Source organism: Daphnia magna, linkage group LG1 (assembly GCF_020631705.1).
Source record: "Daphnia magna isolate NIES linkage group LG1, ASM2063170v1.1, whole genome shotgun sequence".
NCBI classification, from domain to species: domain Eukaryota; kingdom Metazoa; phylum Arthropoda; class Branchiopoda; order Diplostraca; family Daphniidae; genus Daphnia; species Daphnia magna.
In genome coordinates, this window is record NC_059182.1 from 4,218,840 (window position 1) to 4,242,938 (window position 24,099).

At 35.0% G+C, this 24,099-nt stretch overlaps 2 protein-coding genes across 4 annotated transcripts; one reads left to right on the forward strand and one right to left on the reverse strand.

Moving 5' to 3' along the window:
- The first annotated feature begins 71 nt into the window (after positions 1 to 71).
- LOC116931351 (electron transfer flavoprotein beta subunit lysine methyltransferase) lies at positions 72 to 1,201 on the forward strand. The gene is made up of 3 exons (XM_032938913.2): positions 72 to 349; positions 436 to 566; positions 626 to 1,201. Exons 1-3 carry the CDS (start codon positions 72 to 74, stop codon positions 958 to 960), a joined length of 744 nt encoding a protein of 247 aa, XP_032794804.2. The 3' UTR covers positions 961 to 1,201.
- Positions 709 to 2,380, reverse strand: LOC116931350 (SET domain-containing protein 9). Of its 3 annotated transcripts, none has more exons than XM_032938909.2 (7): positions 2,291 to 2,380; positions 2,057 to 2,202; positions 1,849 to 1,990; positions 1,652 to 1,775; positions 1,455 to 1,578; positions 1,260 to 1,375; positions 709 to 1,178 (listed from the first exon to the last, which is right to left on the reverse strand). In XM_032938909.2, exons 2-7 carry the CDS (start codon positions 2,143 to 2,145, stop codon positions 970 to 972), a joined length of 804 nt encoding a protein of 267 aa, XP_032794800.1. In that variant the 5' UTR covers positions 2,146 to 2,202; positions 2,291 to 2,380; the 3' UTR covers positions 709 to 969. The 3 variants fall into 3 exon arrangements, with proteins under 3 accessions (XP_032794800.1, XP_032794802.1, XP_032794799.1); XM_032938911.2 differs by lacking the exon at positions 2,291 to 2,380 and having other exon boundaries at positions 709 to 879; positions 951 to 1,178; positions 2,057 to 2,284; XM_032938908.2 differs by lacking the exon at positions 2,291 to 2,380 and having other exon boundaries at positions 2,057 to 2,284.
- Positions 2,381 to 24,099: the final 21,719 nt, after the last annotated feature.

A 24,099-nucleotide genomic window follows, 5' to 3' on the forward strand; every position in this document is an offset into this window, starting at 1 on the left:
ACAGAGAAAGTCATAAAGGCATTATTGACTTGCAAAATTTCATTCAGAAACTGTTTTCCTTCTAACAAATTATGAATCTATTCAAGCCGCATCGTCTGTGGTTTTACCGTGGCGGAATTATGTTTTCTGAAAGAAATGTTTCTCGGCGAATTCATTCTTACTCGAATTATCGGGAGTTAATAGAGAGTTATACTACTATCTCAGATAAACATTTGACTCCAGAAATCAAATTGAGGCTAATTACGCCTGAATGTCAAGCATGGAACGAACCAGTCGAAAGCAACTCCCAGCATCCACTAGGTGAACCATTTTGGGCATTCTACTGGCCAGGTGGACAAGCACTTTCTAGGTATGGCTATTGGATCTTAGTTACTCATAATATCATATGGCAATGTTACACTTAAAGCAATTTACAGTGGCAATTTAGAAAATTAGGTATATTCTAGATAACCCTTCAGTCACCAGAGGAAAACATGTGCTGGATTTTGGATCTGGAAGTGGAGCACTTTCTATTGCTGCATTAAAATCAGGAGCCAAGTCAGCAGTAGCCAACGATATTGATCACCGTTAGTGAAAAGTTAATGTTTTTCCAAAAAAGTATTTGAAAATATGCTTCTATTTTTAGTGGCCATTGCAGCTTCACAGTTGAATGCACAAATCAATGCAGTTGAGCTGAAATTCAGTGAGGAAAATTTAATAGGCAATGAATGCATGGATTACGATTTAATTCTTGTCGGAGACATGCTTTACGATACAACCCTCTCGGATTCTATAGCAACTTGGTTACTGAACCTCCGCTCGGCCAACAAGACAGTTCTTGTCGGTGATCCTGGTCGAGGACCTGTTGGTACCTCATCCCTATTGGCCCAGTTGTGTCGTCTTGCAAAATACGAACTTGATTCAGTCACCAAAAAAGACAATTATGGGTTTCATCAAGCTCACGTCTTTACCCTTCTTTAACAATGTTTCTCAAGCATGCACCACAGTGTAGTATGTTGAAAAAAGTTCTGTATCAACTACAATGTCCTTCACCGCAACGAGAGCTACTAGCCGCAGGAAATCTGCCCGATTCCATTCTGAAGAGCTGTAGTAGATATTTGGGAGATAGCGCCTCAACTCAATTGGAAATCTATCCAGTGGAAGATCACACTCTTGATAGGCGACGTTGCAAGGAAAATCTAATAAAACATCACAAAATTAACCGTATGAATTGATTCTGAATATGAGGACTTCGGAAGGTATGTGCACGCATACTTTACCTGGTGTCTCATTGTTAACATATTGACCACAGTTAAGGGGATTAATAAAGTCTCCTGTTAGCCAGCTTAAATCGGCAGGAAAGAAAGGCCAACGCAGATCTCGGTGTACACAAGACCTGTTTTGATTACAGAATTCTACTCACTAAGCGATAGTTCATGGTGCTAAGACACCCTTCCATCATACGAATTTTCTACTTGAAAATCATGCGCGAAATACCGCTGTCCTTCCCGTCTAGGTGCAGTCCGTCAATGCAACGGAAAATGAATGGATTGGCAATCGATTGTAAAAGCAAAGGTTCTGTACCTCTATAAATGGTCCCTGAAAGTAAAAAAGAAAAAATTTATTATCCAAGTACATTGCAATGTCTAGCCTTTCATTGCTAATAGAAAACCTGGATAAAAAGCAACTATAGACCCTGCTGTAACAATGCCCTGAGTTACAAAAACTCCTACGCCAGCCCCAGGAATAGTACTCTGTTTTAGCTGAACAGTGTAGCCCAACACTTTTTCCATTACCTAGCCAAAAGAAATCGAAATTGGTTAAACTCTCAAAAATAATATTTTTTGAAATGGGTAAAATATGATCTACCTTAAGTGATTCTATTGGTTTCTTGTTTACAAACCCATTATTCAAGTTTTCATGTAGAGATGCAGAAAAATGAAACAATGTGCTAATAATGGCATCATCTGGAACTATTTTGTCATCTACCTTGCGAACTGAACGATGACCTCTGAATAAGGCGTGAATCAGTTAGACTTCGAACTTGGAAGTAAAATCAGAAGTATTTGTAGCCTACTTCTCTTTCAAGTTGAGCGCAATCCATGGAACAAATCGAAAGCGGTACGACAACCATTTTTTCTTCACCAAATGCCAGAATCCTTTCATAATTTCGTGTTGACAATGGTGGACAATACGCACTCGCTATACTGAAATATAGCTTGGCTAAATGAAGACAATATAAAGTAAAAGTAAAAATATATGTATAGATTTGTCTAGCATTAAATTTAAAAATCAGAATTGAAAACAAAACTTTATTTCGTCTGTGGCGACAAAAAGTTGCCAAATGTATCTTTTTTAGAAGATGTCACCGACCGGTTTGACGGCTTCTCTTCATTCTTCAACACTTGGAGAAAGGGGGATCTGGAGACTGGACTACGGTAAAAATTGAAATCTAATTCGGAAGATACCTAATTGGCAACCGTTATTATTATAGTGGGAATTTTCCTCCTCTGCAGTGGTGCAAATCGAATTTACAGTATTGCTCTTCATCGATATTACTCTTAAAAGGACGGAAAAGCAAGGTACAGTTAAAGCAAAGGTTTTGATTTTGAAGTCAATAATGCTCTACCATAAATGTTTAATATCATAAATCAGCAACACGGAACGAAAGCAGGCTCTAATTAGCCAGATCAACCAGTGGTAAAACGATCTTCTACTGAACAAAAATCGCAAAATGTAAGACTTGTCTTGTAACGAGGAAGTTATCATATCCCATATGGTCTAGTGGCTAGTTTATGGAGGGGTTTCCGGAAGGGGAATAAACATGTATGAGGTAGGTGCATTTTAAAATATTACTAAAATTACATAAATAAAATATGAGGGAAAGAATCTACTAATCTACTGGGTGGGGAGTTTCTACGGGAAAAGGGGGGATATCCTCAGCTTCGGGGTTTGGTGCACCATGATGGAAATGGGCACACACCATATCCATTGATCCCTGGATCACTGCCAATCGGGCCTTGAATCGGAAGGCACCCCAGGATCTTCCGTTGATTCCGAGAATCGAACGGATTTCGTCGTTCCTGGGGTACCATGATCCAAGAGACCCGACAACCAGGGGGAGAATCCTCCCATGCGAAGAATATTTATCATATTTCCGCTGGTAGGCATTCTCCATACTCCCTGGTTGGTCATAGCAGACCACGACGTCAACCATCACCCGGGAACCGGATAGTTGAAATTCAACATCCGGTCTTAACCTTTGCCCGGGGATGGCATTGTTGATCGTGACGTCGTGTCCCTGCTTGACTAGCAGCGATTCCAAGAGATCTTGGATGGTGTTGTGCCTCTTGGTGGCGAGCTGGAGACCTTCTTCACAGTGGTTAAGCACATGAAACCCGGTCTCGTTTTCCTTTCCGCATCGGCGGCAACTCGTATCTTGCTCCTGTGAGCAAAACCACGAGTGCCCCCGAAGAGGAAGGATGTCGAGCCGGGCCCTGTGAAGATATCTCCAGTCGCGGAAGGAGAGGGGCGTACGGCAGGATACCAGGCGAGCCATGTCTTTCGACTTGTCTTCCAGGGAGAGGCCAGTGGCAACTACTCCCTGGTGGCTCTTGTCGGAAATTAGGTCCCTGGTATAGCGCTGCCGAGCTACTTTCCGAAGTCCGCGGACTGCCTTGACTGGGCTTACGGAGACGTCATCGGCGACAATTCTTAGATTTTCGTCGCCGGATACATCAATCCGCACTCCCAGTCGTTTGGCAGCTTGGCGGGCAAGAGTCCAAAGATTGGACCCTGCCTCCGCGTACCTCAGTCTGTAGAGCCCCCCATCCACGGATCCCGAAAGATATTCCCCAACTGGCAACACTCCTGGATGCTCGTTTCTGAACCCTCGCCGGATGGTGTCATGGAGCTGCTCTCGGCATATGTTCCTCACTGTAGGGTCTCTACAAGTGAGGAGCTGAGCAGACCCTGGCGATGGTCCAGATATCGGCATCATCAGTGAGGCGGCATGTTCCTAGGCCCCCAACCCGCCGGTCCGCGTAGAAAAACGGGACCGTTGCGTGATTGGGAAGGTTGCAAATTAGGCCTAGAAACTTCCTACACTCAGTGTCCAGTTGGGTAAGACAGTCTTTCAGGACCCGACCCGAAGCGAGGTGATGGGAAAGGGAGGGAAGAAGGTGGCTACGGAAGATTTCAAGTTTTTGCCATGGTGCGAGGTGGGAGGCGGCAATCTTGTCGAGGTTAGGGATAAGGTCAGTTGGTGGTCGGAACCGCAATTTTCCTCCGATCGGTGTACCAAGATATGTTTCTTGGTCGTCTGGACCCAAGCACCGAATTAATTGATCACCAATTCGGCACTGGGCGTCAGACGGCTTGCCTTTGTCGAAGACCAGGCAAGCACACTTCCCGGCATTAAATTGCAGCCCCAAGGTGTTTGCGGTGAGGGTAAAAACGTTTAAAATGTTTTGGAGCTCGGAGGGAGAATTTGTAACCACGGCAATGTCGTCAGCATATGCCGTGGTTTTCACGAGCGAGCCAAATATTAAAAATCCGGGGTTAATATTGGACTTTCCGGCCCTGACGAGGGGTTCGGAAGCCAGGTTAAAAATAGGGGAACTAAGAGCGTCACCCTGGCGAACACCTGCTGTCGGGAAAATGCGGATGGATTCTTTCCCAACGGCAAAATCCATCCGATTTCCCGAATATATGTCCACCAGGATGCGCCGGAGGTCCTCTGGTATTGGAAGTGATGTGAACAGCTCATTCAGAACGGCGTGAGGCACAGATCCAAACGCGTTGCACATGTCCAGCCATGCAATAGACATGTGCTTTCGTTTGGTCTTTGTCTCCTCGACAACCGTCTGTAAGAGCTGTGTATGTTCCTGAATACCATGGACCCCCGGGAGGAAACCCTTTTGCTCGGGAGATAACCAGCCAAGGTCTGAAGCGACTTGCGTTATTCTCTGGCTGATCACTCCCGAGAACAGTTTGTAAATGGTAGGAAGAAGGGATATTGGTCTAAAGTTGGAATAGTCGCTAGTGTCCCCTTTCTTGAAAATGGGGACAGTTCGCGATGTCTTCCAACAATTAGGAACCCCTAGCTTCCAAACCATTTTACAAACTGTTTCCAGCAGAATGCAGTTGGGGTCGATGGCTCTAAGATGACGGTATTCTAGGCCATCAACCCCTGGTGATGTGTTGGTAGCCCGGCGGAGCTTAGCTTCAAGCTCTTGTTGGGTTGGCGCACGATTAAGGAAGTTCATCTGGTCCTCTGAAGGTTGGGACCAGTCGCAGGTGTCGTAGAGTTCCCTCGCACTTTGGCACTGCTGCGGAGATGGTCTCAATCGGTTGTAAGTCCTCTTGAGATATTCCTCCGCAGCTTGTACAGTACCATCGTAGGAGGGTAAACGGTCTTCGAGCACCTGTCGAACGGCTCTTCTTGGGTAAATGTTGAAGAGCCGCTGAATCTTCCTCGCCTCGTACGCCTTTTGCTTGATATGTCGCCGGGCCTTCTGCATCTGCCGGTTTTGGTTTCTTTTTCTTTTGTCAGGGTTTCCTCGGGGTTGTTCAGGGCTAGGGTCTTGTAAAATTTGTGCTTTAGGGAGCCAGTCAGCTGTGCAACGTTCGAGGACATCGTCTAGGTCATGTAGAGTCTCACAGCTCAAGAAGGCAGGAACCCAGAGACTGACAAAATCGTCGTCTCTTTGACTCTGCTCTTCTGAGCTGTGGTGACTACGTCCTCGATTGCTGTGCTGACTGGGGACAAAGGATAAGGTCTCGGGGTTAGGTGAAGGGTCTAAAATCTCTTGTGATAAAATTGTGGGGCTAGTATTTTCTTGTGGGGGAGTTCATAAAGCCAACTAAAATTTTGTGTATTAAAAGAGGAGGCGAACTCCCTCCCAAGATCTAAAATAGGGCTAGCGGTAAAATTTGCTGGAGATAGGACATTACCAGGGGATTCCTCGATCGCTGGGATTTCCACCACGGATAGCTCATCACGCTCGTCTTCTGTTGCAGTAACATCCTCTAGAGAGATCACTGCAGCAGAAGAGTCACGGTTTGAGCCATCCATACTGGATATCCCAGCAAATCGGATGGAGGGTGATGGGTTGTTATTAGAATGTAACCTTTGGTAATGTCCTTTTAGTGTAGGGCCATCTCCAGCAAATCCACACACTCCGCATTCCCAATATTTAACTAGTCGGAGTGTGTGGGCTGTCTCTAGGTGTCTGTGGATACTACCCATGGCTCTGGTGTTAGTTGCCAAGGTAGTCCACTCACACCTAGGACACTTCGTGGGTTTACCAGGGTATTTTAAAATGATTTTGTCCCCTTCAATTCTGGAAGGGGAAAACGTGGGGAGAGAAGAGTGAGCGGGATTAGGAGACCCCTGCAGAACCATCCATTGCAGATGCAATGGTTAGTTCGAGGGATTGGCGGAGAATACTGGAGGAAAGGGACTCAGTACAAGGTCTTGCATGTCTGCCGGCTGAAATAAACGAATTAAATTCCTTTTTACAGCCAAGGCAGACATACTGGGTGGTGTACTGAACCCCTCTCCTAGAATGTCTTTCTTTTATGTGTGTCTCCGCCAATTGTCTCTTGCGATCCCCAGACCAGGGACCGCTACCTCGCTCACCTTGACAGGATTTCTCCCCACATTTTAAAATAATTGGCAGAGGAACTGGGATTTTAATGATTGTCCCATGGAGTCTTACTCTAGTAGCATTTCTACTAGATGCTCCTACCTCTGCCATTGCTACCCTGGGCCCACTTACATATGAAAGAATAAAACAGTAATTCTTATTGACTAAAAACAAACAAATAAAGAAAAAATCGGTAAAATATTGTTAGAAAAATTTAAAAAAACCATTAAAAATCTGAAGAGAAAATTCTAAAAAAATATAGAAAGAGAGGAATTTAGAAATTTAAGAAAGAAAGAAAAAAAATAGAAAAATAGATGTTTTAAGTACTAAAAATTAAAAATTAAATAATTTTGTAAAGAATAAAAAAAATAGAAACCGAAGAAATTGTGGAATAAAAAAAAATTTAGTGAAGAATAAAGAAAAAATTTTAAAAACAAAGAAATTGTGGTATAAAAAAATTAATGAAGAATTAAAAAAAAAATAATAATAATAATTTAAAAACCGAAGAAAGTGTGAAATCAAATAAAAAAAAAATTCATGGATGAAAAGAATAAATAAATAAATTCTATAGAGTACTAAAATTAAAGAAAGATATGCATTAAAATTCAATATTTGTTTTGGTTAAAGCATAATAAAAAAATTTTTTTTAAAGGGTTTTTTGGATGTAAATGGATAAAATGTAAAAATAATACAAGGAGCTAAAACATTTCATCAGTGACAACGGGAGCTCTTTAAAAACACGTCTGCTCTACACGAAGTCTAGCAGACCGACTAGTGGCTAGGATACTTGGCTTTCACCCAAGAGGCTCGGGTTCGATTCCCGGTATGGGAGGGTTTTTTATTCATTTCCAAGCAGATTTTCTTGTAACAACAGTCAAACACAAAAGAATACATTGTCTAATTAAATCTTTTTGGCTACTACAGGAAATGCAATTACCACGTTATCACTAAACAAATACTTAATCCCGACTTTTTGAACAAAAAGTTGCCCTTATGTTTTCATTTATAAAAAAAAAACGCTGGTTTAACGAGAAAACCAATAGCATAATCGAAATCTGCGTTCGATTTAAATAATGCCGTGCGATTTCGGTCGAATTTCAAGAGATGTCGTTTTTTTTTCAGATTTTGACGAGTTTTTCATTTTTAGCCAAATTTTAAATTTTGCTTAAAATACCTGATTTCGATTCAGAATTGAATAGTAATCAGGGAAATCAAGTTTATTTTTCCAACGATTATATAATTTTTGAAATAAACGTAAAAAACAAAGTTAGTGCGCTAATAGCACTTTCTTTAAGTTTGCTTTAAAAACGGCTGGTTCAACAAAAGATCTATTAACTTAAAAGAAATCAACGTTCAATTTTTATTATACTATGTGATTTATCTTTTCTCCAAGGCTATCGGGAACACCGGGAGCCATTGAGTAAAAAATATGACAAGACTTATTATGTCAGGCTTATTTTAAAACCTGACTGAACTTAACTTAATAATCATTCATTTCTGAATCTAAATCATGTATTTTAAGCCAAATTTGAAATTTGGACAAAAATGAAAAAGTGGGAAGGGTATAGCCTTTCCACTTTTGTCAAAATCGGCCAAAAATGTCATCTCTTGAAATTCTCCAAAAATCAGACGGTATAATCGAAATTGAACGCTGATTTCGATTTAGTCATTGGTTTTCTCTTTAGACTAGCCGTTAAAAAAATTAACGAAACTGTTAGCGCACCAACTTCATTTATGGTTTTTAACATGTAAATGAAAAACTATAAGACCAATAGAAAAATAAACCTGATTTCCGTGATTTTCATTCAATTTTGAATCTAAATCATGTATTTTAAGCCAAATTTGAAATTTGGTCAAAAATGAAAAAGTGGGAAGGGTATATAGCCTTTCCACTTTTGTCAAAATCGGCCAAAAATGACATCTCTTGAAATTCTCCAGAAATCAGACGGTATAATCGAAATTGAACGCTGATTTCGATTTAGTCATTGGTTTTCTCTTTAGACTAGCCGTTAAAAAAATTAACGAAACTGTTAGCGCACCAACTTCATTTATGGTTTTTAACATGTAAATGAAAAACTATAAGACCAATAGAAAAATAAACCTGATTTCCGTGATTTTCATTCAATTCTGAATCTAAATCATGTATTTTAAGCCAAATTAGAAATTTGGTCAAAAATGAAAAAGTGGGAAGGGTATAGCCTTTCCACTTTTGTCAAAATCGGCCAAAAATGACATCTCTTGAAATTCTCCAGAAATCAGACGGTATAATCGAAATTGAACGCTGATTTCGATTTAGTCATTGGTTTTCTCTTTAGACTAGCCGTTTAAAAAATTAACGAAAACAGTTCTGTTAGCGCACCAACTTCATTTATGGTTTTTAACATGTAAATGAAAAACTATAAGACCAATAGAAAAATAAACCTGATTTCCGTGATTTTCATTCAATTCTGAATCTAAATCATGTATTTTAAGCCAAATTTGAAATTTGGTCAAAAATGAAAAAGTGGGAAGGGTATAGCCTTTCCACTTTTGTCAAAATCGGCCAAAAATGACATCTCTTGAAATTCTCCAGAAATCAGACGGTATAATCGAAATTGAACGCTGATTTCGATTTAGTCATTGGTTTTCTCTTTAGACTAGCCGTTTAAAAAATTAACGAATCTGTTAGCGCACCAACTTCATTTATGGTTTTTAACATGTAAATGAAAAACTATAAGACCAATAGAAAAATAAACCTGATTTCCGTGATTTTCATTCAATTCTGAATCTAAATCATGTATTTTAAGCCAAATTTGAAATTTGGTCAAAAATGAAAAAGTGGGAAGGGTATAGCCTTTCCACTTTTGTCAAAATCGGCCAAAAATGACATCTCTTGAAATTCTCCAGAAATCAGACGGTATAATCGAAATTGAACGCTGATTTCGATTTAGTCATTGGTTTTCTCTTTAGACTAGCCGTTTAAAAAATTAACGAAACTGTTAGCGCACCAACTTCATTTATGGTTTTTAACATGTAAATGAAAAACTATAAGACCAATAGAAAAATAAACCTGATTTCCGTGATTTTCATTCAATTCTGAATCTAAATCATGTATTTTAAGCCAAATTTGAAATTTGGTCAAAAATGAAAAAGTGGGAAGGGTATAGCCTTTCCACTTTTGTCAAAATCGGCCAAAAATGACATCTCTTAAAATTCTCCAGAAATCAGACGGTATAATCGAAATTGAACGCTGATTTCGATTTAGTCATTGGTTTTCTCTTTAGACTAGCCGTTTAAAAAATTAACGAAACTGTTAGCGCACCAACTTCATTTATGGTTTTTAACATGTAAATGAAAAACTATAAGACCAATAGAAAAATAAACCTGATTTCCGTGATTTTCATTCAATTCTGAATCTAAATCATGTATTTTAAGCCAAATTTGAAATTTGGTCAAAAATGAAAAAGTGGGAAGGGTATAGCCTTTCCACTTTTGTCAAAATCGGCCAAAAATGACATCTCTTGAAATTCTCCAGAAATCAGACGGTATAATCGAAATTGAACGCTGATTTCGATTTAGTCATTGGTTTTCTCTTTAGACTAGCCGTTTAAAAAATTAACGAAACTGTTAGCGCACCAACTTCATTTATGGTTTTTAACATGTAAATGAAAAACTATAAGACCAATAGAAAAATAAACCTGATTTCCGTGATTTTCATTCAATTCTGAATCTAAATCATGTATTTTAAGCCAAATTTGAAATTTGGTCAAAAATGAAAAAGTGGGAAGGGTATAGCCTTTCCACTTTTGTCAAAATCGGCCAAAAATGACATCTCTTGAAATTCTCCAGAAATCAGACGGTATAATCGAAATTGAACGCTGATTTCGATTTAGTCATTGGTTTTCTCTTTAGACTAGCCGTTTAAAAAATTAACGAAACTGTTAGCGCACCAACTTCATTTATGGTTTTTAACATGTAAATGAAAAACTATAAGACCAATAGAAAAATAAACCTGATTTCCGTGATTTTCATTCAATTCTGAATCTAAATCATGTATTTTAAGCCAAATTTGAAATTTGGTCAAAAATGAAAAAGTGGGAAGGGTATAGCCTTTCCACTTTTGTCAAAATCGGCCAAAAATGACATCTCTTGAAATTCTCCAGAAATCAGACGGTATAATCGAAATTGAACGCTGATTTCGATTTAGTCATTGGTTTTCTCTTTAGACTAGCCGTTTAAAAAATTAACGAAACTGTTAGCGCACCAACTTCATTTATGGTTTTTAACATGTAAATGAAAAACTATAAGACCAATAGAAAAATAAACCTGATTTCCGTGATTTTCATTCAATTCTGAATCTAAATCATGTATTTTAAGCCAAATTTGAAATTTGGTCAAAAATGAAAAAGTGGGAAGGGTATAGCCTTTCCACTTTTGTCAAAATCGGCCAAAAATGACATCTCTTGAAATTCTCCAGAAATCAGACGGTATAATCGAAATTGAACGCTGATTTCGATTTAGTCATTGGTTTTCTCTTTAGACTAGCCGTTTAAAAAATTAACGAAACTGTTAGCGCACCAACTTCATTTATGGTTTTTAACATGTAAATGAAAAACTATAAGACCAATAGAAAAATAAACCTGATTTCCGTGATTTTCATTCAATTTTGAATCTAAATCATGTATTTTAAGCCAAATTTGAAATTTGGTCAAAAATGAAAAAGTGGGAAGGGTATAGCCTTTCCACTTTTGTCAAAATCGGCCAAAAATGACATCTCTTGAAATTCTCCAGAAATCAGACGGTATAATCGAAATTCAACGCTGATTTCGATTTAGTCATTGGTTTTCTCTTTAGACTAGCCGTTTAAAAAATTAACGAAACTGTTAGCGCACCAACTTCATTTATGGTTTTTAACATGTAAATGAAAAACTATAAGACCAATAGAAAAATAAACCTGATTTCCGTGATTTTCATTCAATTCTGAATCTAAATCATGATCTAAATCATGTATTTTAAGCCAAATTTGAAATTTGGTCAAAAATGAAAAAGTGGGAAGGGTATAGCCTTTCCACTTTTGTCAAAATCGGCCAAAAATGACATCTCTTGAAATTCTCCAGAAATCAGACGGTATAATCGAAATTCAACGCTGATTTCGATTTAGTCATTGGTTTTCTCTTTAGACTAGCCGTTTAAAAAATTAACGAAACTGTTAGCGCACCAACTTCATTTATGGTTTTTAACATGTAAATGAAAAACTATAAGACCAATAGAAAAATAAACCTGATTTCCGTGATTTTCATTCAATTCTGAATCTAAATCATGTATTTTAAGCCAAATTTGAAATTTGGTCAAAAATGAAAAAGTGGGAAGGGTATAGCCTTTCCACTTTTGTCAAAATCGGCCAAAAATGACATCTCTTGAAATTCTCCAGAAATCAGACGGTATAATCGAAATTGAACGCTGATTTCGATTTAGTCATTGGTTTTCTCTTTAGACTAGCCGTTTAAAAAATTAACGAAACTGTTAGCGCACCAACTTCATTTATGGTTTTTAACATGTAAATGAAAAACTATAAGACCAATAGAAAAATAAACCTGATTTCCGTGATTTTCATTCAATTCTGAATCTAAATCATGTATTTTAAGCCAAATTTGAAATTTGGTCAAAAATGAAAAAGTGGGAAGGGTATAAGCCTTTCCACTTTTGTCAAAATCGGCCAAAAATGACATCTCTTGAAATTCTCCAGAAATCAGACGGTATAATCGAAATTGAACGCTGATTTCGATTTAGTCATTGGTTTTCTCTTTAGACTAGCCGTTAAAAAGAATTAACGAAACTGTTAGCGCACCAACTTCATTTATGGTTTTTAACATGTAAATGAAAAACTATAAGACCAATAGAAAAATAAACCTGATTTCCGTGATTTTCATTCAATTCTGAATCTAAATCATGTATTTTAAGCCAAATTTGAAATTTGGTCAAAAATGAAAAAGTGGGAAGGGTATAGCCTTTCCACTTTTGTCAAAATCGGCCAAAAATGACATCTCTTGAAATTCTCCAGAAATCAGACGGTATAATCGAAATTGAACGCTGATTTCGATTTAGTCATTGGTTTTCTCTTTAGACTAGCCGTTTAAAAAATTAACGAAACTGTTAGCGCACCAACTTCATTTATGGTTTTTAACATGTAAATGAAAAACTATAAGACCAATAGAAAAATAAACCTGATTTCCGTGATTTTCATTCAATTCTGAATCTAAATCATGTATTTTAAGCCAAATTTGAAATTTGGTCAAAAATGAAAAAGTGGGAAGGGTATAGCCTTTCCACTTTTGTCAAAATCGGCCAAAAATGACATCTCTTGAAATTCTCCAGAAATCAGACGGTATAATCGAAATTGAACGCTGATTTCGATTTAGTCATTGGTTTTCTCTTTAGACTAGCCGTTTAAAAAATTAACGAAACTGTTAGCGCACCAACTTCATTTATGGTTTTTAACATGTAAATGAAAAACTATAAGACCAATAGAAAAATAAACCTGATTTCCGTGATTTTCATTCAATTCTGAATCTAAATCATGTATTTTAAGCCAAATTTGAAATTTGGTCAAAAATGAAAAAGTGGGAAGGGTATAGCCTTTCCACTTTTGTCAAAATCGGCCAAAAATGACATCTCTTGAAATTCTCCAGAAATCAGACGGTATAATCGAAATTGAACGCTGATTTCGATTTAGTCATTGGTTTTCTCTTTAGACTAGCCGTTTAAAAAATTAACGAAACTGTTAGCGCACCAACTTCATTTATGGTTTTTAACATGTAAATGAAAAACTATAAGACCAATAGAAAAATAAACCTGATTTCCGTGATTTTCATTCAATTCTGAATCTAAATCATGTATTTTAAGCCAAATTTGAAATTTGGTCAAAAATGAAAAAGTGGGAAGGGTATAGCCTTTCCACTTTTGTCAAAATCGGCCAAAAATGACATCTCTTGAAATTCTCCAGAAATCAGACGGTATAATCGAAATTGAACGCTGATTTCGATTTAGTCATTGGTTTTCTCTTTAGACTAGCCGTTTAAAAAATTAACGAAACTGTTAGCGCACCAACTTCATTTATGGTTTTTAACATGTAAATGAAAAACTATAAGACCAATAGAAAAATAAACCTGATTTCCGTGATTTTCATTCAATTCTGAATCTAAATCATGTATTTTAAGCCAAATTTGAAATTTGGTCAAAAATGAAAAAGTGGGAAGGGTATAGCCTTTCCACTTTTGTCAAAATCGGCCAAAAATGACATCTCTTGAAATTCTCCAGAAATCAGACGGTATAATCGAAATTGAACGCTGATTTCGATTTAGTCATTGGTTTTCTCTTTAGACTAGCCGTTTAAAAAATTAACGAAACTGTTAGCGCACCAACTTCATTTATGGTTTTTAACATGTAAATGAAAAACTATAAGACCAATAGAAAAATAAACCTGATTTCCGTGATTTTCATTCAATTCTGAATCTAAATCATGTATTTTAAGCCAAATTTGAAATTTGGTCAAAAATGAAAAAGTGGGAAGGGTATAGCCTTTCCACTTTTGTCAAAATCGGCCAAAAATGACATCTCTTGAAATTCTCCAGAAATCAGACGGTATAATCGAAATTGAACGCTGATTTCGATTTAGTCATTGGTTTTCTCTTTAGACTAGCCGTTTAAAAAATTAACGAAACTGTTAGCGCACCAACTTCATTTATGGTTTTTAACATGTAAATGAAAAACTATAAGACCAATAGAAAAATAAACCTGATTTCCGTGATTTTCATTCAATTCTGAATCTAAATCATGTATTTTAAGCCAAATTTGAAATTTGGTCAAAAATGAAAAAGTGGGAAGGGTATAGCCTTTCCACTTTTGTCAAAATCGGCCAAAAATGACATCTCTTGAAATTCTCCAGAAATCAGACGGTATAATCGAAATTGAACGCTGATTTCGATTTAGTCATTGGTTTTCTCTTTAGACTAGCCGTTTAAAAAATTAACGAAACTGTTAGCGCACCAACTTCATTTATGGTTTTTAACATGTAAATGAAAAACTATAAGACCAATAGAAAAATAAACCTGATTTCCGTGATTTTCATTCAATTCTGAATCTAAATCATGTATTTTAAGCCAAATTTGAAATTTGGTCAAAAATGAAAAAGTGGGAAGGGTATAGCCTTTCCACTTTTGTCAAAATCGGCCAAAAATGACATCTCTTGAAATTCTCCAGAAATCAGACGGTATAATCGAAATTGAACGCTGATTTCGATTTAGTCATTGGTTTTCTCTTTAGACTAGCCGTTTAAAAAATTAACGAAACTGTTAGCGCACCAACTTCATTTATGGTTTTTAACATGTAAATGAAAAACTATAAGACCAATAGAAAAATAAACCTGATTTCCGTGATTTTCATTCAATTCTGAATCTAAATCATGTATTTTAAGCCAAATTTGAAATTTGGTCAAAAATGAAAAAGTGGGAAGGGTATAGCCTTTCCACTTTTGTCAAAATCGGCCAAAAATGACATCTCTTGAAATTCTCCAGAAATCAGACGGTATAATCGAAATTGAACGCTGATTTCGATTTAGTCATTGGTTTTCTCTTTAGACTAGCCGTTTAAAAAATTAACGAAACTGTTAGCGCACCAACTTCATTTATGGTTTTTAACATGTAAATGAAAAACTATAAGACCAATAGAAAAATAAACCTGATTTCCGTGATTTTCATTCAATTCTGAATATAAATCATGTATTTTAAGCCAAATTTGAAATTTGGTCAAAAATGAAAAAGTGGGAAGGGTATAGCCTTTCCACTTTTGTCAAAATCGGCCAAAAATGACATCTCTTGAAATTCTCCAGAAATCAGACGGTATAATCGAAATTGAACGCTGATTTCGATTTAGTCATTGGTTTTCTCTTTAGACTAGCCGTTTAAAAAATTAACGAAACTGTTAGCGCACCAACTTCATTTATGGTTTTTAACATGTAAATGAAAAACTATAAGACCAATAGAAAAATAAACCTGATTTCCGTGATTTTCATTCAATTCTGAATCTAAATCATGTATTTTAAGCCAAATTTGAAATTTGGTCAAAAATGAAAAAGTGGGAAGGGTATAGCCTTTCCACTTTTGTCAAAATCGGCCAAAAATGACATCTCTTGAAATTCTCCAGAAATCAGACGGTATAATCGAAATTGAACGCTGATTTCGATTTAGTCATTGGTTTTCTCTTTAGACTAGCCGTTTAAAAAATTAACGAAACTGTTAGCGCACCAACTTCATTTATGGTTTTTAACATGTAAATGAAAAACTATAAGACCAATAGAAAAATAAACCTGATTTCCGTGATTTTCATTCAATTCTGAATATAAATCATGTATTTTAAGCCAAATTTGAAATTTGGTCAAAAATGAAAAAGTGGGAAGGGTATAGCCTTTCCACTTTTGTCAAAATCGGCCAAAAATGACATCTCTTGAAATTCTCCAGAAATCAGACGGTATAATCGAAATTGAACGCTGATTTCGATTTAGTCATTGGTTTTCTCTTTAGACTAGCCGTTTAAAAAATTAACGAAACTGTTAGCGCACCAACTTCATTTATGGTTTTTAACATGTAAATGAAAAACTATAAGACCAATAGAAAAATAAACCTGATTTCCGTGATTTTCATTCAATTCTGAATCTAAATCATGTATTTTAAGCCAAATTTGAAATTTGGTCAAAAATGAAAAAGTGGGAAGGGTATAGCCTTTCCACTTTTGTCAAAATCGGCCAAAAATGACATCTCTTGAAATTCTCCAGAAATCAGACGGTATAATCGAAATTGAACGCTGATTTCGATTTAGTCATTGGTTTTCTCTTTAGACTAGCCGTTTAAAAAATTAACGAAACTGTTAGCGCACCAACTTCATTTATGGTTTTTAACATGTAAATGAAAAACTATAAGACCAATAGAAAAATAAACCTGATTTCCGTGATTTTCATTCAATTCTGAATATAAATCATGTATTTTAAGCCAAATTTGAAATTTGGTCAAAAATGAAAAAGTGGGAAGGGTATAGCCTTTCCACTTTTGTCAAAATCGGCCAAAAATGACATCTCTTGAAATTCTCCAGAAATCAGACGGTATAATCGAAATTGAACGCTGATTTCGATTTAGTCATTGGTTTTCTCTTTAGACTAGCCGTTTAAAAAATTAACGAAACTGTTAGCGCACCAACTTCATTTATGGTTTTTAACATGTAAATGAAAAACTATAAGACCAATAGAAAAATAAACCTGATTTCCGTGATTTTCATTCAATTCTGAATCTAAATCATGTATTTTAAGCCAAATTTGAAATTTGGTCAAAAATGAAAAAGTGGGAAGGGTATAGCCTTTCCACTTTTGTCAAAATCGGCCAAAAATGACATCTCTTGAAATTCTCCAGAAATCAGACGGTATAATCGAAATTGAACGCTGATTTCGATTTAGTCATTGGTTTTCTCTTTAGACTAGCCGTTTAAAAAATTAACGAAACTGTTAGCGCACCAACTTCATTTATGGTTTTTAACATGTAAATGAAAAACTATAAGACCAATAGAAAAATAAACCTGATTTCCGTGATTTTCATTCAATTCTGAATCTAAATCATGTATTTTAAGCCAAATTTGAAATTTGGTCAAAAATGAAAAAGTGGGAAGGGTATAGCCTTTCCACTTTTGTCAAAATCGGCCAAAAATGACATCTCTTGAAATTCTCCAGAAATCAGACGGTATAATCGAAATTGAACGCTGATTTCGATTTAGTTTGGTTTTTCTCTTTAGACTAGCCGTTAAAAAATTAAAGAAACTGTTAGCGCACCAACTTCATTTATGGTTTTTAACATGTAAATGAAAAACTATAAGACCAATAGAAAATAAACCTGATTTCCGTGATTTTATTCAATTCTGAATTAAATCATGTATTTTAACCAAATTTGAAATTTGGTCAAAAAAAAAAAAGGGGGAGGGAAAAACTTTTTGTCAAAAAATCGGAAACTTGAAATTCTCCAGAATCGACGGTATAATCGAATTGAACGCTGATTTCGATTTAGTCATTGGTTTTCTTTGCTAGCCTTAAAAAAATTAACGAAACTGTTAGCGCACCAACTTCATTTATGGTTTTTAACATGTAAATGAAAAACTATAAGACCAATAGAAAAATAAACCTGATTTCCGTGATTTTCATTTTCAATTCTGAATATAAATCATGTATTTTAAACCAAATTAAAAATTTGAAAAAAAAAAAAAAGGGGGGAAGGGTATAATGCCTTTCCACTTTTGTCAAAATCGGCCATCGGAAAATGACATCTCTTGAAATTCTCCAGAAATCAGACGGTATAATCGAAATTGAACGCTGATTTCGATTTAGTCATTGGTTTTCTCTTTAGACTAGCCGTTTAAAAAATTAACGAAACTGTTAGCGCACCAACTTCATTTATGGTTTTTAACATGTAAATGAAAAACTATAAGACCAATAGAAAAATAAACCTGATTTCCGTGATTTTCATTCAATTCTGAATCTAAATCATGTATTTTAAAACCAAATTTGCAAATTTGGTCAAAAATGAAAAAGTGGGAAGGGTATAGCCTTTCTTCTTTCATCACATTTTAAATTATCAAAATGGACATAATAAAAACTGATTTCCGTTTCAATTCTGAAATCATGTAGAAATAGACGGAAATTGAAATTTGGCGAAAATTTAATGAATTTTTTTCATAATAATATAATCGAAATTGAACGCTGATTTCGATTTAGTCATTGGTTTTCTTTTTAGACTAGCCGTTTAAAAAATTAACGAAACTGTTAGCGCACCAACTTCATTTATGGTTTTTAACATGTAAATGAAAAACTATAAGACCAATAGAAAAATAAACCTGATTTCCGTGATTTTCATTCAATTCTGAATATAAATCATGTATTTTAAGCCAAATTTGAAATTTGGTCAAAAATGAAAAAGTGGGAAGGGTATAGCCTTTCCACTTTTGTCAAAATCGGCCAAAAATGACATCTCTTGAAATTCTCCAGAAATCAGACGGTATAATCGAAATTGAACGCTGATTTCGATTTAGTCATTGGTTTTCTTCTTTAGACTAGCCGTTTAAAAAATTAACGAAACTGTTAGCGCACCAACTTCATTTATGGTTTTTAACATGTAAATGAAAAACTATAAGACCAATAGAAAAATAAACCTGATTTCCGTGATTTTCATTCAATTCTGAATCTAAATCATGTATTTTAAGCCAAATTTGAAATTTGGTCAAAAATGAAAAAGTGGGAAGGGTATAGCCTTTCCACTTTTGTCAAAATCGGCCAAAAATGACATCTCTTGAAATTCTCCAGAAATCAGACGGTATAATCGAAATTGAACGCTGATTTCGATTTAGTCATTGGTTTTCTCTTTAGACTAGCCGTTTAAAAAATTAACGAAACTGTTAGCGCACCAACTTCATTTATGGTTTTTAACATGTAAATGAAAAACTATAAGACCAATAGAAAAATAAACCTGATTTCCGTGATTTTCATTCAATTCTGAATCTAAATCATGTATTTTAAGCCAAATTTGAAATTTGGTCAAAAATGAAAAAGTGGGAAGGGTATAGCCTTTCCCCTTTTGTCAAAATCGGCCAAAAATGACATCTCTTGAAATTCTCCAGAAATCAGACGGTATAATCGAAATTGAACGCTGATTTCGATTTAGTCATTGGTTTTCTCTTTAGACTAGCCGTTTAAAAAATTAACGAAACTGTTAGCGCACCAACTTCATTTATGGTTTTTAACATGTAAATGAAAAACTATAAGACCAATAGAAAAATAAACCTGATTTCCGTGATTTTCATTCAATTCTGAATCTAAATCATGTATTTTAAGCCAAATTTGAAATTTGGTCAAAAATGAAAAAGTGGGAAGGGTATAGCCTTTCCACTTTTGTCAAAATCGGCCAAAAATGACATCTCTTGAAATTCTCCAGAAATCAGACGGTATAATCGAAATTGAACGCTGATTTCGATTTAGTCATTGGTTTTCTCTTTAGACTAGCCGTTTAAAAAATTAACGAAACTGTTAGCGCACCAACTTCATTTATGGTTTTTAACATGTAAATGAAAAACTATAAGACCAATAGAAAAATAAACCTGATTTCCGTGATTTTCATTCAATTCTGAATCTAAATCATGTATTTTAAGCCAAATTTGAAATTTGGTCAAAAATGAAAAAGTGGGAAGGGTATAGCCTTTCCACTTTTGTCAAAATCGGCCAAAAATGACATCTCTTGAAATTCTCCAGAAATCAGACGGTATAATCGAAATTGAACGCTGATTTCGATTTAGTCATTGGTTTTCTCTTTAGACTAGCCGTTTAAAAAATTAACGAAACTGTTAGCGCACCAACTTCATTTATGGTTTTTAACATGTAAATGAAAAACTATAAGACCAATAGAAAAATAAACCTGATTTCCGTGATTTTCATTCAATTCTGAATCTAAATCATGTATTTTAAGCCAAATTTGAAATTTGGTCAAAAATGAAAAAGTGGGAAGGGTATAGCCTTTCCACTTTTGTCAAAATCGGCCAAAAATGACATCTCTTGAAATTCTCCAGAAATCAGACGGTATAATCGAAATTGAACGCTGATTTCGATTTAGTCATTGGTTTTCTCTTTAGACTAGCCGTTTAAAAAATTAACGAAACTGTTAGCGCACCAACTTCATTTATGGTTTTTAACATGTAAATGAAAAACTATAAGACCAATAGAAAAATAAACCTGATTTCCGTGATTTTCATTCAATTCTGAATCTAAATCATGTATTTTAAGCCAAATTTGAAATTTGGTCAAAAATGAAAAAGTGGGAAGGGTATAGCCTTTCCACTTTTGTCAAAATCGGCCAAAAATGACATCTCTTGAAATTCTCCAGAAATCAGACGGTATAATCGAAATTGAACGCTGATTTCGATTTAGTCATTGGTTTTCTCTTTAGACTAGCCGTTTAAAAAATTAACGAAACTGTTAGCGCACCAACTTCATTTATGGTTTTTAACATGTAAATGAAAAACTATAAGACCAATAGAAAAATAAACCTGATTTCCGTGATTTTCATTCAATTCTGAATCTAAATCATGTATTTTAAGCCAAATTTGAAATTTGGTCAAAAATGAAAAAGTGGGAAGGGTATAGCCTTTCCACTTTTGTCAAAATCGGCCAAAAATGACATCTCTTGAAATTCTCCAGAAATCAGACGGTATAATCGAAATTGAACGCTGATTTCGATTTAGTCATTGGTTTTCTCTTTAGACTAGCCGTTTAAAAAATTAACGAAACTGTTAGCGCACCAACTTCATTTATGGTTTTTAACATGTAAATGAAAAACTATAAGACCAATAGAAAAATAAACCTGATTTCCGTGATTTTCATTCAATTCTGAATCTAAATCATGTATTTTAAGCCAAATTTGAAATTTGGTCAAAAATGAAAAAGTGGGAAGGGTATAGCCTTTCCACTTTTGTCAAAATCGGCCAAAAATGACATCTCTTGAAATTCTCCAGAAATCAGACGGTATAATCGAAATTGAACGCTGATTTCGATTTAGTCATTGGTTTTCTCTTTAGACTAGCCGTTTAAAAAATTAACGAAACTGTTAGCGCACCAACTTCATTTATGGTTTTTAACATGTAAATGAAAAACTATAAGACCAATAGAAAAATAAACCTGATTTCCGTGATTTTCATTCAATTCTGAATATAAATCATGTATTTTAAGCCAAATTTGAAATTTGGTCAAAAATGAAAAAGTGGGAAGGGTATAGCCTTTCCACTTTTGTCAAAATCGGCCAAAAATGACATCTCTTGAAATTCTCCAGAAATCAGACGGTATAATCGAAATTGAACGCTGATTTCGATTTAGTCATTGGTTTTCTCTTTAGACTAGCCGTTTAAAAAATTAACGAAACTGTTAGCGCACCAACTTCATTTATGGTTTTTAACATGTAAATGAAAAACTATAAGACCAATAGAAAAATAAACCTGATTTCCGTGATTTTCATTCAATTCTGAATCTAAATCATGTATTTTAAGCCAAATTTGAAATTTGGTCAAAAATGAAAAAGTGGGAAGGGTATAGCCTTTCCACTTTTGTCAAAATCGGCCAAAAATGACATCTCTTGAAATTCTCCAGAAATCAGACGGTATAATCGAAATTGAACGCTGATTTCGATTTAGTCATTGGTTTTCTCTTCAGACTAGCCGTTTAAAAAATTAACGAAACTGTTAGCGCACCAACTTCATTTATGGTTTTTAACATGTAAATGAAAAACTATAAGACCAATAGAAAAATAAACCTGATTTCCGTGATTTTCATTCAATTCTGAATCTAAATCATGTATTTTAAGCCAAATTTGAAATTTGGTCAAAAATGAAAAAGTGGGAAGGGTATAGCCTTTCCACTTTTGTCAAAATCGGCCAAAAATGACATCTCTTGAAATTCTCCAGAAATCAGACGGTATAATCGAAATTGAACGCTGATTTCGATTTAGTCACTGGTTTTCTCTTTAGACTAGCCGTTTAAAAAATTAACGAAACTGTTAGCGCACCAACTTCATTTATGGTTTTTAACATGTAAATGAAAAACTATAAAACCAATAGAAAAATAAACCTGATTTCCGTGATTTTCATTCAATTCTGAATCTAAATCATGTATTTTAAGCCAAATTTGAAATTTGGTCAAAAATGAAAAAGTGGGAAGGGTATAGCCTTTCCACTTTTGTCAAAATCGGCCAAAAATGACATCTCTTGAAATTCTCCAGAAATCAGACGGTATAATCGAAATTGAACGCTGATTTCGATTTAGTCATTGGTTTTCTCTTCAGACTAGCCGTTTAAAAAATTAACGAAACTGTTAGCGCACCAACTTCATTTATGGTTTTTAACATGTAAATGAAAAACTATAAGACCAATAGAAAAATAAACCTGATTTCCGTGATTTTCATTCAATTCTGAATCTAAATCATGTATTTTAAGCCAAATTTGAAATTTGGTCAAAAATGAAAAAGTGGGAAGGGTATAGCCTTTCCACTTTTGTCAAAATCGGCCAAAAATGACATCTCTTGAAATTCTCCAGAAATCAGACGGTATAATCGAAATTGAACGCTGATTTCGATTTAGTCACTGGTTTTCTCTTTAGACTAGCCGTTTAAAAAATTAACGAAACTGTTAGCGCACCAACTTCATTTATGGTTTTTAACATGTAAATGAAAAACTATAAGACCAATAGAAAAATAAACCTGATTTCCGTGATTTTCATTCAATTCTGAATCTAAATCATGTATTTTAAGCCAAATTTGAAATTTGGTCAAAAATGAAAAAGTGGGAAGGGTATAGCCTTTCCACTTTTGTCAAAATCGGCCAAAAATGACATCTCTTGAAATTCTCCAGAAATCAGACGGTATAATCGAAATTGAACGCTGATTTCGATTTAGTCACTGGTTTTCTCTTTAGACTAGCCGTTTAAAAAATTAACGAAACTGTTAGCGCACCAACTTCATTTATGGTTTTTAACATGTAAATGAAAAACTATAAGACCAATAGAAAAATAAACCTGATTTCCGTGATTTTCATTCAATTCTGAATCTAAATCATGTATTTTAAGCCAAATTTGAAATTTGGTCAAAAATGAAAAAGTGGGAAGGGTATAGCCTTTCCACTTTTGTCAAAATCGGCCAAAAATGACATCTCTTGAAATTCTCCAGAAATCAGACGGTATAATCGAAATTGAACGCTGATTTCGATTTAGTCACTGGTTTTCTCTTTAGACTAGCCGTTTAAAAAATTAACGAAACTGTTAGCGCACCAACTTCATTTATGGTTTTTAACATGTAAATGAAAAACTATAAGACCAATAGAAAAATAAACCTGATTTCCGTGATTTTCATTCAATTCTGAATCTAAATCATGTATTTTAAGCCAAATTTGAAATTTGGTCAAAAATGAAAAAGTGGGAAGGGTATAGCCTTTCCACTTTTGTCAAAATCGGCCAAAAATGACATCTCTTGAAATTCTCCAGAAATCAGACGGTATAATCGAAATTGAACGCTGATTTCGATTTAGTCACTGGTTTTCTCTTTAGACTAGCCGTTTAAAAAATTAACGAAACTGTTAGCGCACCAACTTCATTTATGGTTTTTAACATGTAAATGAAAAACTATAAGACCAATAGAAAAATAAACCTGATTTCCGTGATTTTCATTCAATTCTGAATCTAAATCATGTATTTTAAGCCAAATTTGAAATTTGGTCAAAAATGAAAAAGTGGGAAGGGTATAGCCTTTCCACTTTTGTCAAAATCGGCCAAAAATGACATCTCTTGAAATTCTCCAGAAATCAGACGGTATAATCGAAATTGAACGCTGATTTCGATTTAGTCACTGGTTTTCTCTTTAGACTAGCCGTTTAA